Genomic DNA, 15,273 nt, shown 5'->3' with positions numbered 1-15,273 from the left:
GCCTCCGTTTCTCGAAGCGCATCATCGCCTGGTGCCCCTGCACCCCTGATCCAAAACGGTTTAACAAGATTTCGAAGATTTTCTCAGCAGTGTCACGTTGATATTGCTTCTTGGCCATGACACAGTTCAGGGCTGTCCCTTCTAAGTTGCTGGTGAGCGCGCTGCATTCCTGTCTCTCCGACAAGTCCTCTTCCTCGAAATGCAGCTTCATTACCTCTATCCAGGTATCAATACAGCCATCAGATTCGTCTTTGTAGCATCTTGGTTTCTTAAAGACTCTTCTGGACTTCTCACTGCGTTCATTGGTTCTGGATAACCTTGTCAGGAATGTCTCCAAAGACCTGTTTAGGGGGTCAAATGATGTGGCCATTGCCGTAGCATCCCTTGGGTCCCGCCTGAGTGTCCTCACACCTCGTCAAAGGCTCTGTATGCGGTGCATCCCTGCAATCCAAATCGCCGTGAGTGTTTCCCTCTTGGCCTACATGACTCCTCCTCGGGATTGCATGCCCCCTGTTGCCGGAGTCACTTCTCCCAGTCGCATGTGTGCCTTGCGTTGGTCGTTCGTTAGAGGTTTGTCTGTTCCCGTTGAACTTGCTCTACTGCTCGGGCCCCATGCTCCATTACCCCTTGTGGCATAGCCTGATGAACTGCCCCTGCCTCTAGTGGATCCATATCTCCTCCTTTTTTGATGGTCATTGAAGTTCACCTTCGGCTCCCTGCTGGGACCTCCCGAGTTCGGTTCTCCTTCTTTTGGTCCACTCTTGCTGCTTAGTAGCCCGTCCAACCTATCCATGATGGCCTGAGTTCGCCTCTCCATCATCGCGTCTATCTTTGTGTCAAGAGTCCCAAGAGACTGCTCTTGTTGAATTCTTAACTTCTCCATGTCGTCTCTTAAACGTAACTCTCGCTGTTCCGCCTCTCTTGTCATTCGCGACAAGTTCCTCGCCATATGTTTGTCCGTTCTTTCTTTCAAGCGTTTTTCGCTCCTGCCAACTTCTTGTCTGTTGCGGTTTATTTCTTCCCTCAGACTTTCTCTTTCAATGTGGACTGCCCTTTCTAGTTCATTCATCCTTATTGACATCTGCTCGTTTTGTTCTCCTAAACTGTCCACTATGTTGTTTAAGGCTTCCTCTAGTGCTGCCCCATTTTCCACGAGTGGCGTCACTAGTGGTGGTGTAACCCTGTCGTTCCAAAGTCCCCTTGCTCCTCTTCATCCTCTTCCTCCTGGGATTCACCGTCGTTTCCTGCTCCTCCTCCCATGCTGAATGGAAAGATGTTTCCGAAGGTGTTCTTCATTCTTTTTGAGAATGATGATGACGTTGTTTGTTTCCCAGTTCCGCCTGCCATCATAGTGTTGTCTGTCGGAGATCTTCTAGTTGCCGCTACTTCAGTTGAGATGTCGGACAGTTCCGACATCTCCTCTCGATCCAATGTCCCGGTGGAAGTGGCAAAATCATGGCCTTGTTCTACCGGAGTAGATTCACTCGCCAGCCTTCTGCCTCTCCCTTCCAGTCCATTTACTTCCTGGTTGTCGTTCATGGTATGGTCCGTATTGACCTCCACTTCTAACAGTTTTTTTCGCTCTTCTGAGGTCTTCTGACTTCTCGTTTCAACCATTCTGCCTGAAACCGTCTCCCCTTTATCGGACCGGGATCGCTTGATCCAATCCACAAAAGGATCGGTCATCGTTTTTCTTTGCTTTTCAGGAATGAATTTCCTAGAGCTATTACCTCGTTTTGGTATCCTTGACTTGTCTAGACTCATTCTCTATTTGTCACTTTTTAATGCCTATGCTTAACCCGATTGCTAGAGACCTTATAGTTTTATTAACAATAATAATGACACAACACAATAATTTTCACAAGATTCTATTAAATAGTGACCACGAATCCCTGTATGTTATCAGAGTACAGTTTGTATAAAAATTATTCACACTAACCCATTATCGGTGGTAATATTTGAAAACTAGCACAATATGATGTTATCAGTCAATTTAAAAGATAGTGTACTCACTACCCAATCAAGCACAGTTTATGTTGATTTAAAATCAAAAAACAAAATTAATATATTTAATGTCAGGCTATGAATACCTCTATGAAAAAAAACGTATTTTAGTCGGTCGCAGTACAATAGTCGAACTTGTCTTTTAAAGAAAAAGCTTTCCCTGCTCGGTGCTGCACCAAACAGACAAAACTTTGAAGGCAGTAATTTTCTCAAGTGGGCGGCTATTGCACCCACCGAGTACTGTGTTACCTATCTGCCTTTGGACTGCCCGAGCTAGACCTACTAAAATCCTCAGGGCAGTCACTTTTCCCAAAAACGTATTATGTTACAATCCACACCAATGAATCACGCACTTTTTAATTTGGACTTAGTGTCGCGAATATCCGAGTTCGGACCTGTTTTGTTTTGGTCTGGTTCTTATTGAAAGGCAAGTTACCAGTGCAGTCACTGATACCTAGCCTATGTGCTACTTACCTAATACCTCTCACTTTTTATTCTTTCTTTCGTCTACCTAAGTCCTTTAATAAAATAATACCCCTCCGGGTTGGCACAAATAGGACCCTTCCGGACTGGCAGAATCTAGACCCCTCCGGATTGGGACCCCTCTGAGTTAGTTAATATAAGACCCCTTCGGATTTGGACCCCTCCGAATTAGCAACTATAAGACCCCTCTGGATTCGGAACCCTCCTAACTTGAAAAAAATTTTGACCCCTCCGGATTGGGAACCCTCCGGTTTTGTAAAAGTAGCTTTTCGGAGATTTCTTACTTTCAACCTATACCCCTCTGGATACGTTTTCCGATGCAATTTTGCTCTTTCAATTAACTAGGAAGGGTATGCACTACTTTCCTAGACCCTTCCGGATTGAAATTAAGCCTCTTATTTGACAATTCACACTAACGGTGAAGGGTCTTATCGCTCGCCTAACTTCGGCTCGCTTAAGCTTTTGCTGTGCCTTTAGCCTTCCCTTTTCGTCTAGAACAGCCTAAAGTTACTTTATTCAACCGCTATTACCTTTTGGTAGGGGTATAAGGGCTTTTCTAAAAAATTTTTGTAAAACGTGAAGGGTGTACCCTTCCAAATTGAGGAATTTGCTATAAACAATCTCAAAAAACTTTCACGCTTACTTTTCCGAAAAACTTTTGTCCCTATCAGTAAGCTCAGCTAATTTCTGATCTATTGGTATCAAGATGAACTCGATATGCCCAGTAGTTCCAAAGTTATTAACCAAAACGTCTTTTCTCTAAACTCAAAAATTTTTCTCTCTTATAGGTTCCGCCTAACTTTTTCCGCAAATCAGGTCCTTTCGACCTAAAAATTATTGATCCGAGCTCAGAAGGCCTATAATTTTCTATTTCAATGCAAAAGACCCGATCTAAAACGCTTTTGCTGAAAAAATTTGCGAAAAACTATGCTACCTGTACCCCTCCGGATTGATGAATCCACCAAATCAAACACGTTAAGTTCGATTTCTCTGCAACCCGGAAGGCTTTCGGGTAGCGGGTTTTAAAACTTGTAGATTCACTAGTGGACGTTGTCCGAACAACTATTTTTACTGTTGTAACTCAAAAATTTCAAAATTTTTTTTTAATTTATAGTGTTTCCTTTTCTCAAAAATCACCAAATTTCGGTTCTCGGTACCAAAATAGTTCCAACCACTTTCGAACTAAACTTAACCGGTTCTCTCTATTATGGTAGTGCAGTTACGATGTAACACACTAACTTAGCGCTTTTTTTCGTTTCAAAAAAATATCGATATTTCAAAAATCGCGACTTGTGGGGGAATCAAAATATCGCTATTTTGACCCTAAAAACCGGTCTGTTTTCGTTGTTTTTCACTGAAAAACGATATAAGACCATTAATATAGGCTATGTAATTAATAATAGTAGTAATACTATACCCCTCCGGGTTTGTTTAATATCCGAATTAAGGTGCTTAACACGGATATTCGCAGTTCGGTGAAGGGTCACTACAGTGCAGCACTGTCGAGCCCCCCACAGATTACTATCTTAATTTTTTGTACCAAAAGGGACACAAAACTTGCTAACGATACCCAACAGTCGATTGTTGTTGTCGTTGAGCCCCTTTTTGTTGCTCCTTGTACTGCTTGCCGGCTTAGTCTTCTCCCAAGACCCTTCCGAATTGAGCGCAAATCAGCTGACCCTTCCGGATTGAGCGCAATTTATCATTAACGTGCTTAAATGCTCAAATAACCCTACAGTACAAGCCTCACAAACGGGCTCCAAAACTGATCGTAACGATCTTGACTGATATAAATGCCTGTAACAACAATATATCTATCAACAACAAACGGGGGGGTCGGATCACATCTTGTCTGGGGGGATGATTTCTACTGATTTTTTTTTACTTTTTTACTGTTTTTGGTTTTTCGTATATTTTTTTATGTTTTTTGTTTTTCTCGGGTACTATACTACTTTTTGTTTGGTTTTATATATATCTTTAAGTGTTCTTGGTCACAAACCATTCAGGAGATGACGGGACCGCGAATCACCCCACCCTTCCTGGTTCGTGAATTTTCGGTCTTAACTAAGTTAAAAAGCTATTCACGGTAATCCGGAAGAGTTCCGCGTTCCGAACTACCCTTCCGCCCCGGCGGTTTAGGCCTATTAAGGGCGTTAATGTGAGCATCCGCTCGGCGCGGAGTGCTCGTTAACGGTTCCGCCGGTCATGATGTTAAAAAGAATAACACCCAGGAGCGCCATAAAAACATCTATGTAACATTCGCCCGGAAGATACATATCGACGGAAGACAAAACTAAGTCCTAAGACGACTGGCTAACGTCTAAACAGAGCTTTGCATGCTTTTCACCGTCTCTACCAAGCCAGTACTTTTCGGTGGTCTTTCTAACATCGGGTCGACAAAAACGTTACTGCTTTCGGCTTCGGTCAAAACACTCAAATTAACTAGATTACATGCAGAAATAGTGAGCTCATGGCTGGGTCTCAGTATCCCCAGACCACGAGGTCACTCCTAAAAACAGGGCTACTACTCATTGTATTACTATTGTTTTTGTTCAGTAGATAAAAATCATCATCTCCATCGAAGATGGATCAACCCTTTCCCCCAACTCCTAGCTTCTCATCCTTATCAAAATGAATCTAGATGTTAATTAAATTCAAGTCAGGACATGACAGGAAGCTGAAAGTTTATGTAACAGGATAAAAGTTTCAGTTGCTTTACCCCTCCGGATTGACAAATCCGCTGGATCAAGCTTGTTAATCCTGATTTCTTCTTAATCCGGAAGGCCGTCTTTCACCCTTCACCGTTGTTCGCAACGGCCTTGCAACTATTGTAGCGGCACAATAGTTGCAACTCGGAGTGTTCTCTGTTACTCTGTAACTCGTTGTCGTTTTCCAATCTCGATTTCGTAGTTGTTGTTAGCGCAGCTAATGTTGTTCTGTTTTTCTTTCTTGTTTTAGCCAAAATGGCCGTTTCTGACGTTTCTCAGAAATATGACGTCATAATTCGAATTTTTGAAATTTTAAAATACCAGAATATTCCAGTCCTCACGGTTTGGCCAATCGTTCCAATAACGCTCTTAATTCTTAATAATCACCAATCCGGAAGGCTCGCTGCTAAAAATTCGAATTCTGCAGAGATTGCATTTTTCACATTCTGGTCGAATGTCACACACATTCTGGTCGATTGTCACACGAAGAATAAAACAATTTAAAAAGAAAAAAGTGACAAATCTCTCCTTAATTATTACGTAATTTATTATGGTATTTTAGTTGTATATTTTTGATTGGTCAGAATTTTTAGAGTTTTTATAGACATTGTTGTCACACACGGGATCTTTGATCTTTTTGTAAATATTGTTGAAAAAGTTATTCCTCATGATGCACAAAATGTGCGAAACTGTTTGAGTTAAAATCTTCAAATTATAATAAGAACAATATTAGTTATCCGTTTCCTATGTTTGCCTTATGAAATAAAGGCTCTCTACTTGTTGACGTGATCCGAACAACAAAAAGGCAGCACTTTTGGCGAAACGTTTTATCTGAAGCTACATGAATATTTGAAACGAGTGCATGCCTGTGTCATTTTCTAGGTTAGGATGTCCGGACGGTTCAAGGTGGAGAAAAACACTCCGATTGTGAAACTCGATTGTATCAGTGCGTTTGAAGGGTTGAATGAATCTGAAAAAAAGTATTTGTACTGGTTGTCTAAAGCCTCGAATGATGGTGCCCTGATTTGTGCTTTGCAAACGTCAGTTGAAAGCCCAGAAATGGTAGTGTTACTGTTCAAGATATTGAAAGATGAGAAGTTTGCCGTATCTCTGAAAACGAGATCAATGACAGACCCGGATATCAATGCTTTCTTGATATACTGCGCTGCCGTTCTGTCAAATATCGGCAACTACAAATCGTTTGGGGATACTAAAATTGTTCCTGATATTAGTAAAGAATCATTTGAAAAAATTATTCAATCTAGTGATTCCTATGGCGAAGTAGAATCACTTTGGGTTGTTATACGTGATCAAATTTACGAGCTGACGGAATCAAATTCACATCTTTGTTATGGAAACTCAACGTACCTTTCACACAACTGCACACAGCAAGACGCTGAAACAGTTCAGAAATGTCTTGACGAGAACGATATATCTGCTTATAATACCAGGCTTCGTAAAGATCGTGCAAATAATTTCGTAGTAATGGTTGCATCGATAGAAAATGGATCAGCAGAAACAGTCTCAGTTTCAAATGAAGTCTCTATTGTCACTGAAAAAGGTGATTTTTCTCCTCTACTTCATCGTGTCAATAAAAGCTTAGAAAAAGCTAAAATCTATACTAAGAAAGAAGTTGAACAGAAAATGCTGGAAAACTATATTTTGAGCTTCCAAACGGGGTCAGTTGAAGATCATAAAACTGGTTCCAGGTTTTGGGTGCAAAACAAAGGCCCTGTAGTTGAATACTACATCGGCTTCATTGAAAACTATCGCGATCCATTCGGGAGTCGAGCCGAATTTGAAGGGTTTGTTGCTGTCGTTAATAAAGAAAGAAGCAAGAAGTTTGCTGCTTTAGTAGAAATGGCACCGACGCTGATTGAAAAACTTCCCTGGACCAAAGAGTTTGAAAAGGACAAGTTCCTGGAACCTGACTTTACATCCTTAGATATCATAACATTTGGAAGCAGTGACGTTCCTTCGGGAATAAATATTCCGAACTATGACGATATCCGGGAAAGAGATGGCTTTAAAAACCTTGATCTGGGCAATGTTCAAAATGCAACTCCAAAAAACGCAAGAATACCGTTCCTGAATGAAGAAAACGTCAAGTTCCTGAAACAGTGGAAGGAAAAAGCGTGGGAATTGCAAACTGCGCTTCATGAACTTTTGGGTCATGGAAGTGGTTTGCTTTTCAACAGTGAAAACACGCCAGTTGCTCTGAATCCCATAACTGGCGAAGCTGTTAAATCTTTTTACGAGCGCGGAGAAACGTACGATAGCAAGTTTGCGTCAATCAGTTCGGCTTACGAAGAGTGTCGAGCTGAATGTGTTGGTTTAGTGCTTTGTACAGAAATCGATGTTCTGACATTGTTCAGTTATGTAGATTTGAATGCCCAAAATGACGTTGTTGTCATGAATTACCTACAGTTCGCGTATGATGGTCTGCGATCGCTCGAGTTTTACGATCCAGCCAAAAAGTCGTGGGGCCAAGCTCATATGCAGGCTGCATTTGTGATCATGCAGTTGTTTATAGAAGCTGACGATACGGCTGTCACTTTCGAACAATTCAAGGACGATAACGGTGAAGTAAACAATGTCCATGTTGCCTTTAATCCTGCCAAAATTTTCGTCTGCCAAAATGCTGTACGCAAGTTTTTGCTCAGGTTACAAACTTACAAATCAACAGGGGATATAGAAGAAGCGAGTAGAATGTTCAACTATTATTCGACTCCCTCCGAGTTTCTTCTGTCTCTAAGAGAGGCAGTGTTGGCTAATAAAGCACCCAGAAAGATGCTTATTCTTCCAAATTTAGCGATTGATACAAATGGCGATGTTCAGCTCTTGTATGATTACGAAGAAACGCCCGAAGGTTTGATCAAGTCTTTCGTGGACCGTTATAAGGACGATCCAGAAATTATGGATGATTTGCTGGCTCTCGGAGAGAAGAACAAGCTCATGGCATCTAGTTTTATTAGTTAGTTTTACCACCGATGATCTGTGTGTACATGTAAAAATTGTAGATTTGTTGTCGTGTATTTGTCATCTTTGATCTCTATCAGATAATAAAAAAATCATTCTTGCTTGTCTGAACAGTTTTTTTTGGTGAACTGTTTTTCGGTGTCGAGAAAAATTTGCCTGATTATTTCCATTTTCATATTTCAGCTTGAGATAGGAAATATATTGTTTTTCGAATAAATCGTCTACTTTGAATTTTATTTCGAAAGTTTTTAAAGCTATAAATAGGTTAATATTGTCCCATTTTGAGCTAATTTCAACAGTACGAACTAAGAAAATCACCCCGAGTTTGGATGAAATATGAAAAAAAAAAAATAAATTTTTTTGTTGAATAACAGAGTGTTGTTGTTAGTTGTAGGCCGTCTACAGTGCTGACGGGGGGTAAACCCCAATTCTCCCCAAGTATTCCAAGACGGCGGTTGTATTTGTCTGAAGTACGTCTAGTTTCGGGTTTTCTCCAAGTGTGTCCTTCCGCTCTTTATCGCAGATGCTGCAATGTAGGAGTACGTGTTCTGTATCTTCTTCTCCGTTATTACAGTAGGGGCAGCTTGGGTCATCCACTTGTCCGTGTCTGTGTTTTGTTGCTTGTAGGAATGGCGCCCTATTCAGCCTGAGTTTGTGCAGGATAACTTCTTCTTCTCTTCTTCTGCATTCTGTCGGCATGGGCTGCCCTCCGGTTGCTCTGCGATGGAAGTGATGAGCCGGGACTTGGTGTAGGTAGTTTTCTAGGCGTCGGTCATCTCTGTCAATGTTCAGGGCCTCTCTCGGGTCTCTGCCTTCTTCGATGGTTGCTAGGCGTCTCCGGGCAGTAGATCTCCAGTCCTGGTGAGTGTTGTCTTCTCCTCTGGACTTGAGTCTCTGGCGTGGTCCTGGCTGGCTCAGTGCACGTAGGTGGTGGTCTTCTGGGAACTGGCTGCATCTGATCAGCCTTTTTGGCTGCAGAGTCTTCGATTTCTTGTCTGATGGTCGTGAGCGCTATCTCAGCCCTTGTTTGGGCGGCTGGCGAGCCTTTCGGTGCTCCTGTGATGGCCCGGGCTGCCATGTTGTTGCAGGTCTCCAGATGAGCTATGTATGAGTCTGCTGTGAACGCACCCCACACTTCCGCTGCGTATAAACCGCCGGGTCTGACATAAGCCCTGTAGAGTCTTTTGAGGTCGGTAGCACTCATCCCCCAGTCTCTGCCTGCCAGCGCCTGAAGTATCTGGTTTCGCTTGCGGAGCTTCTTGCAGGCTTTCTGGGCGTGGTTGTCGAACCTCAGCTGTGAGTCGATTTGGTCTCCCAGTATCGTCACTTCCTTCTTGTAGTCGATGTTCCTTTCTAGCAAAATTATCGGTGGCTGGGCTTTGCCAGCTGTTTCGCGAGGATCGAGCGAGACAACCACGGCTTCCGTCTTCTCGAATGAAATCATCACATGATGTTCTGCTGCCCATTCGGTGATGACGTTCAGTGCTATCTGTGTGTCAGTTGCCGCTTCGCCGGGAGTCTCTGCTGCTGCACCAATCGTCAGGTCGTCTGCAAACTGTCTTGGTGCTGCTGTAGGCGCTGCCGCTTTGATCCGTCTCGGGAGATCAGCCGTGGCTATGCAGTACAAAAGAGGGGAAATGGGGGTACCCTGAGAGAACACTTTTTTACCCTGCTTGTCCTGTTGTTCCACTTGACCAGCGATCTCCGGTCCGCAAGCCACGAGTGGAGCCATCTGAGGCACCTTCCTGACAGACCGTGTTTGGCGAGGTCTCTAAGCAAGCCCCCTCGCCACACTCTGTCAAACGCGGCTTTGAAGTCAACCGCTACGAGCAGCGTCCGCTTCTTCCTCTGCAGACCGTCCATGGCATCCTGGCAGATGCTAGCGAGAACGTCTGAGGTAGACCGGAAAGGCTGGAAGCCGGCTTGCTCAGCGGGAATGATGTTGTGTAATAACAGAGTCGGAGCGGTTTTTGCTACTTGAACAGCTACTGACTGTCAGTGTTGTATCTGTTATAGGGAGATCAAGTATACTCCATACTAATTCATTATTTTTCGTGAACAACTTGTATTCAGCTTGACGTTACGAAGCTGCTCATTAGTTCTTGAGGATATGAAGTAAATGCTCAGCTACTTAATCGTTTAAAGTCGAAATATGTATGGTATCGAAGCTCTTTTTCATTCATGATTGGAGCTGCATTAAAGAGTCCCGAAACATTTCTCGGTGTCAAGAACAAAGTGTTCTTACATTTAATCTCGTAGCTATTTCGACGAATGTTTTGAATGAGTTGACTGTATATTGATTTCAATCTAAATATGCGCAGAGTCAAATACAGGTTCTTTGTTTAGAGTTACAAACAAACAAGAAAGTTCCGAATTTTTCTTGGTATAAACATTCATTTTTACCCTTGCATATAGCAAGGGTATTGCAATCGGGTACTAGACATTTTTTCCCGTAAACAATTTTGTCCACAGTATGATCTCCAATTTATAGATCTCCATTTTCACCACATTGTACTATAAACTGCAGTAGCCGTCTCTCTGTTGGAAACTGCAACCGACATATTTTTAGGTTAGTTGTACTTTTACCAACTTGTTTTTTTTAAATTTCATTTTTAAATTTTTTCTCGGTTAAATAAGTTTCGGCCTTTATTATTTCGACTTATTGGCCTCATATTGCGGCCTTTAATAAGAAAAAAGTTTGTGTACGTGTGTGTAATTAAGGGGATGGAATTTTTATCAGTTTTTAGATCTTTTTCATTTAAATTTCATTTTTTCGTTTTTCTTCTCGGTTTAGTAAGTTTCGGTCTTTTTTATATCGGCTTATTGGCTTCATATTTTGTCGTTTAATGAGCAAGTAAAAATTGTGTGCGTGTATGTATTGAAGAAGATGGGGGTTTAACAATTTTGTATTAGTTTTTAAATCTCTTAAAAATTCTTTTTTTCTCGGGTTGATAAATTTTGGCCTTTTTTATATGGCCTCATTATAAAAAAAGGCCAAAATAATATATGGCCTTATTATATATATCGCTCATTTTGTTTGATGAGCGGGAAAAGTTGTTTGCTTTTATGTATTGACGTAAAAGGGGCAGTAAAAGTTTTTTGTTAGTTTTTAAGCTTTTCTGTTTCTTAGAAAAGAAAAGCTTAAAAAGCTTAAAAACTAACTTTTTTGTTAGTTTTTAAGCTTTTCTCAGCTACTTAATCGTTTAAAGTCGAAATATGTATGGTATGGAAGCTCTTTTTCATTCATGATTGGAGCTGCAGTAAAGAGTCCCGAAACATTTCTCGATGTCAAGAAAAAAGTGTTCTTACATTTAATCTCGTAGCTATTTCGACGAATGTTTTGAATGAGTTGACTGTATATTGATTTCAATCTAAATATGCGCAGAGTCAAATACAGGTTCTTTGTTTAGAGTTACAAACAAACAAGAAAGTTCCGAATTTTTCTTGGTATAAACATTCATTTTTACCCTTGCATATAGCAAGGGTATTGCAATCGGGTACTAGACATTTTTTCCCGTAAACAATTTTGTCCACAGTATGATCTCCAATTTATAGATCTCCATTTTCACCACATTGTACTATAAACTGCAGTAGCCGTCTCTCTGTTGGAAACTGCAACCGACATATTTTTAGGTTAGTTGTACTTTTACCAACTTGTTTTTTTTTAATTTCATTTTTAAATTTTTTCTCGGTTAAATAAGTTTCGGCCTTTATTATTTCGACTTATTGGCCTCATATTGCGGCCTTTAATAAGAAAAAAATTTGTGTACGTGTGTGTAATTAAGGGGATGGAATTTTTATCAGTTTTTAGATCTTTTTCATTTAAATTTCATTTTTTCGTTTTTCTTCTCGGTTTAGTAAGTTTCGGTCTTTTTTATATCGGCTTATTGGCTTCATATTTTGTCGTTTAATGAGCAAGTAAAAATTGTGTGCGTGTATGTATTGAAGAAGATGGGGGTTTAACAATTTTGTATTAGTTTTTAAATCTCTTAAAAATTCTTTTTTTCTCGGGTTGATAAATTTTGGCCTTTTTTATATGGCCTCATTATAAAAAAAGGCCAAAATAATATATGGCCTTATTATATATATCATGGGAAAAGTTGTGTGCTTTTATGTATTGACGTAAAAGGGGCAGTAAAAGTTTTTTGTTAGTTTTTAAGCTTTTTTTTGAATTTTTGGGCTTGAAGTGTTTCTCAGGTATTTTCGGCTTGATTACATCTTGGTAAGCTTTCTTCTGATTCTATATTTACCTTCTATGGTCTCGGTATCAGTTTTTGATACGTTTTTGTTCCGACCATTGAAAATGGGGAGGAACTTCGTCTTCGGGTGTGTTTAATTTTTTTTTCTTTTTTTTCCATGCAAAAGTCAGCTACTACAAATAATCATCGGACGGGGTTGAGTGTTTTATTATATTAAAGCCCTTTCAGTCGTGATTTGAAGGACACTTGAAAATTTTATAAATTTTACGGTGTCGAGAAAAACCGGTTTCAATTTTTTGATTTTTGGATTAATTTCGAGCTAATTAGTAAGGTAGTTAGTAATTGCAATAGCTTATTTAAGCCGTGAAAACTAAGTTTTTCTCGAGTAAAGGTAGTTTTTGGAGATTTTTTGCGCAATTTTGGGAATCATACAGAAAAAACGACAGTTGTTGAAAAACCAGTTTGTATTTTTTAAGACTGTTCGGAACATTCTCTGCTATTTGCACAGTAATCGGCGATCCTTGTTTTTAATTCGTTTTGATAGATATCGTCATTTCTGATTTTAAGATTTTTTTCGATTTAGTGGCTGTTTTGTATTGACTCGACCATTAGTTACTTCCGGTTACTGTGCAAGTAGCACAGAATGTTCAGACCAGTCAAAAAATACAAAATGTTTTCTCAATTGGAATTGGTGTCGTTTTTTCTGCATGTTGTGATAAAAAAATTTTTTGCAAAGCTCGGATTCTGCTCTGTGTGCTAGAAATATTTTGAATTTTATTGTCCCAACTACCGAAAATTGAGAGGAACTTTGTATGCGGGTGTGTTTTAGTTTTTATTTTCCACGCAAAATCAGGCACCACAAATAATTATGGGAATGGGTCGAGTGATATATTATATTAAAGCCCTTTCAGTCGTTATTCGAACGACATAAAAAAATTCCAAAAGTTGTCCCAGTATCGAGAAAAACAGGTTGTTTGGTATTTTTTGTTTTCTCAGTAATTTTTCTGCATTTTTTTCCAATTTTACTATGACTGTAGAATATTCCAAGTTTCAGTTTTTCGCTCAGATCCTTTTATCGCACCAAGCAGAAAAAAAACACAATAATTTGAAAAAAAAAGTTTATGCGACTATGGTTGGAACATTCTGTGCTACTTGTGCAGCAACCGGCTATCCTTGTAATTTTGTTGCTTATAATGATGATCGTAATCGCAATATGCTATGATTATCGCACAACAACCGGCTGCTTTTTTATAAAGAATTTTTGAGTCTCGAATTTTGTTTTCGAGGTTCCCTACCAGGCTGGCTTTTGAATTTCATGTTCGAAGCGCAGATAAGATGTTTGTTGGATTTTCAGACCTAATTGTATTTGAGTGCTCGTATTTTCCTCGAGATGACGTAGGTGCTCAACTGAAGAATGAGTTGACAACAATGCGCATTTTGTTCCCGAAAATGTTTGGTTGTGGAGAAAGCTCAATCAAGCTTAACACCAAATTCACTATCCTGTTGGCCCTGTTTTTCATCGTAGTGTTTCTGTTTCTAGTAATACCCTCAAAGCACCATAAATTGCCTAAACTGGCTATGATATATGAGCCTACTGACTTCGCGAGACCTTTCAACCGAACGTACCCATTCACTGCCCGGTTCATAGACGAAGAGGGAAATATACATATGCGACTAGCACTCATATCAGATCCAGATACAAAGTCCAAACTAGAAGAGAATACATGGGTTTCCAAGTTACAGTTTGCAGAACTCATTTTGGACTCGGAGTGGAAAACGGCGAATTTGCTGCTGAAAGAGAAATGTGACATCCGCAATCAGTACGCGTACAAGGGTCGCGGCTCTGAGTTTTCAGAACTGATAGCATTCAACGGTGATCTATACACTGTAGATGACAGAACGGGCATCATCTACAGATTCATTGCAAAATGTCCGGATCCCGAGTTGATTCCCTGGGTCATCTTATCGGACGGGCCTGGAAACATGAACAAGGGCTTCAAAGCCGAGTGGTTGGCTGTCAAAGATGATGTAATGTTTGTAGGGGGAATGGGCAAGCCTTTTAGTGACCCGATGACTGGCCAAGTTATCAACAATGACCCAATGTATGTAAAGGCAATTTCACACACTGGACAGGTTCAACATTTAGACTGGCGACAGAATTACAGAAATATGTTGAATTCATTATCACTGGCGCCCAGTGGTTACTTATTGCACGAAGCGGCTGCCTGGTCCCAACATCATAAGCAGTGGTTCTTCCTACCGAGGAGAGAGTCGAGTGAAATGTATAATGAGGTAGTCGATGAAGAGAAAGGAACGAATGTCGTTATCAGAACGTCTTCCACTTTTTCAAACGTCAAATACTCGCGACTACCGGCAGCACCCATTAAGAAACGAGGCTTCTCGTCGTTTAAATTTGTCCCACATACAAACGACTTGATTATAATTGGGATCAAAACGAAAGAGTTCAAAGGAGAAGTGGCTTCGTATGCAACAGTATTCAAAACGAATATGGATTTACTGATGGAAGAGATCGAAATTTCGCCGACCGACAAGTTTGAAGGCGTAGAATTTGTTTAGCCACCATTCTTCTTAATCTACCTCTGAAATATTCAGTAATGATGTTGCAATCGCTTCAACGACCACGCATAGTTCGGTTCAATCTGTATATAGTTTTAAATAACCCTGACCTTGATACATATTACTCTCCATCCATTTTAATAGCTCCTTCATTTTGCTTTTTTGCTACCGACGAAGCCCTATTAGTAAATTAGATGACATATATTTTTTGAAATTTGTTAGTGTTTTGATTTTAGAAAGGGTTTGTAGAATTTTTTGAAGCTTCAGTGTTTTGCTCGACTTCTAAACATGAGGATTAAAAAGTAATTATGTGTATATGTATT

At 40.3% G+C, this 15,273-nt stretch overlaps 3 protein-coding genes across 3 annotated transcripts in view; 2 read left to right on the top strand and 1 right to left on the bottom strand.

Moving 5' to 3' along the window:
* LOC134843974 (unconventional myosin-XVIIIa-like) overlaps positions 1–15,273 on the bottom strand; it is a 319,060-nt gene that overhangs the window by 155,457 nt on the left and 148,330 nt on the right. The window lies entirely within an intron of this gene.
* LOC134845112 (dipeptidyl peptidase 3-like) lies at positions 6,047–8,285 on the top strand. The gene has a single exon (XM_063861968.1). It carries the CDS (start codon positions 6,084–6,086, stop codon positions 8,172–8,174), a length of 2,091 nt encoding a protein of 696 aa, XP_063718038.1. The 5' UTR covers positions 6,047–6,083; the 3' UTR covers positions 8,175–8,285.
* On the top strand, positions 13,731–15,254 carry LOC134844047 (soluble calcium-activated nucleotidase 1-like). Its single transcript, XM_063860506.1, has one exon. It carries the CDS (start codon positions 13,802–13,804, stop codon positions 14,948–14,950), a length of 1,149 nt encoding a protein of 382 aa, XP_063716576.1. The 5' UTR covers positions 13,731–13,801; the 3' UTR covers positions 14,951–15,254.

This window comes from Symsagittifera roscoffensis, chromosome 4, assembly GCF_963678635.1.
Source record: "Symsagittifera roscoffensis chromosome 4, txSymRosc1.1, whole genome shotgun sequence".
Taxonomy (NCBI): domain Eukaryota; kingdom Metazoa; phylum Xenacoelomorpha; order Acoela; family Convolutidae; genus Symsagittifera; species Symsagittifera roscoffensis.
Note: the sequence above shows the minus strand (reverse complement) of the source record. Positions and strands in the feature narration are given on the sequence as shown.

Excerpts from the sequence above, each read along its gene's own strand:
- LOC134845112 (XM_063861968.1), top strand. The coding sequence starts at position 6,084 with ATGTCCGGACGGTTCAAGGTGGAGAAAAACACTCCGATTGTGAAACTC.
- LOC134844047 (XM_063860506.1), top strand. The coding sequence starts at position 13,802 with ATGCGCATTTTGTTCCCGAAAATGTTTGGTTGTGGAGAAAGCTCAATC.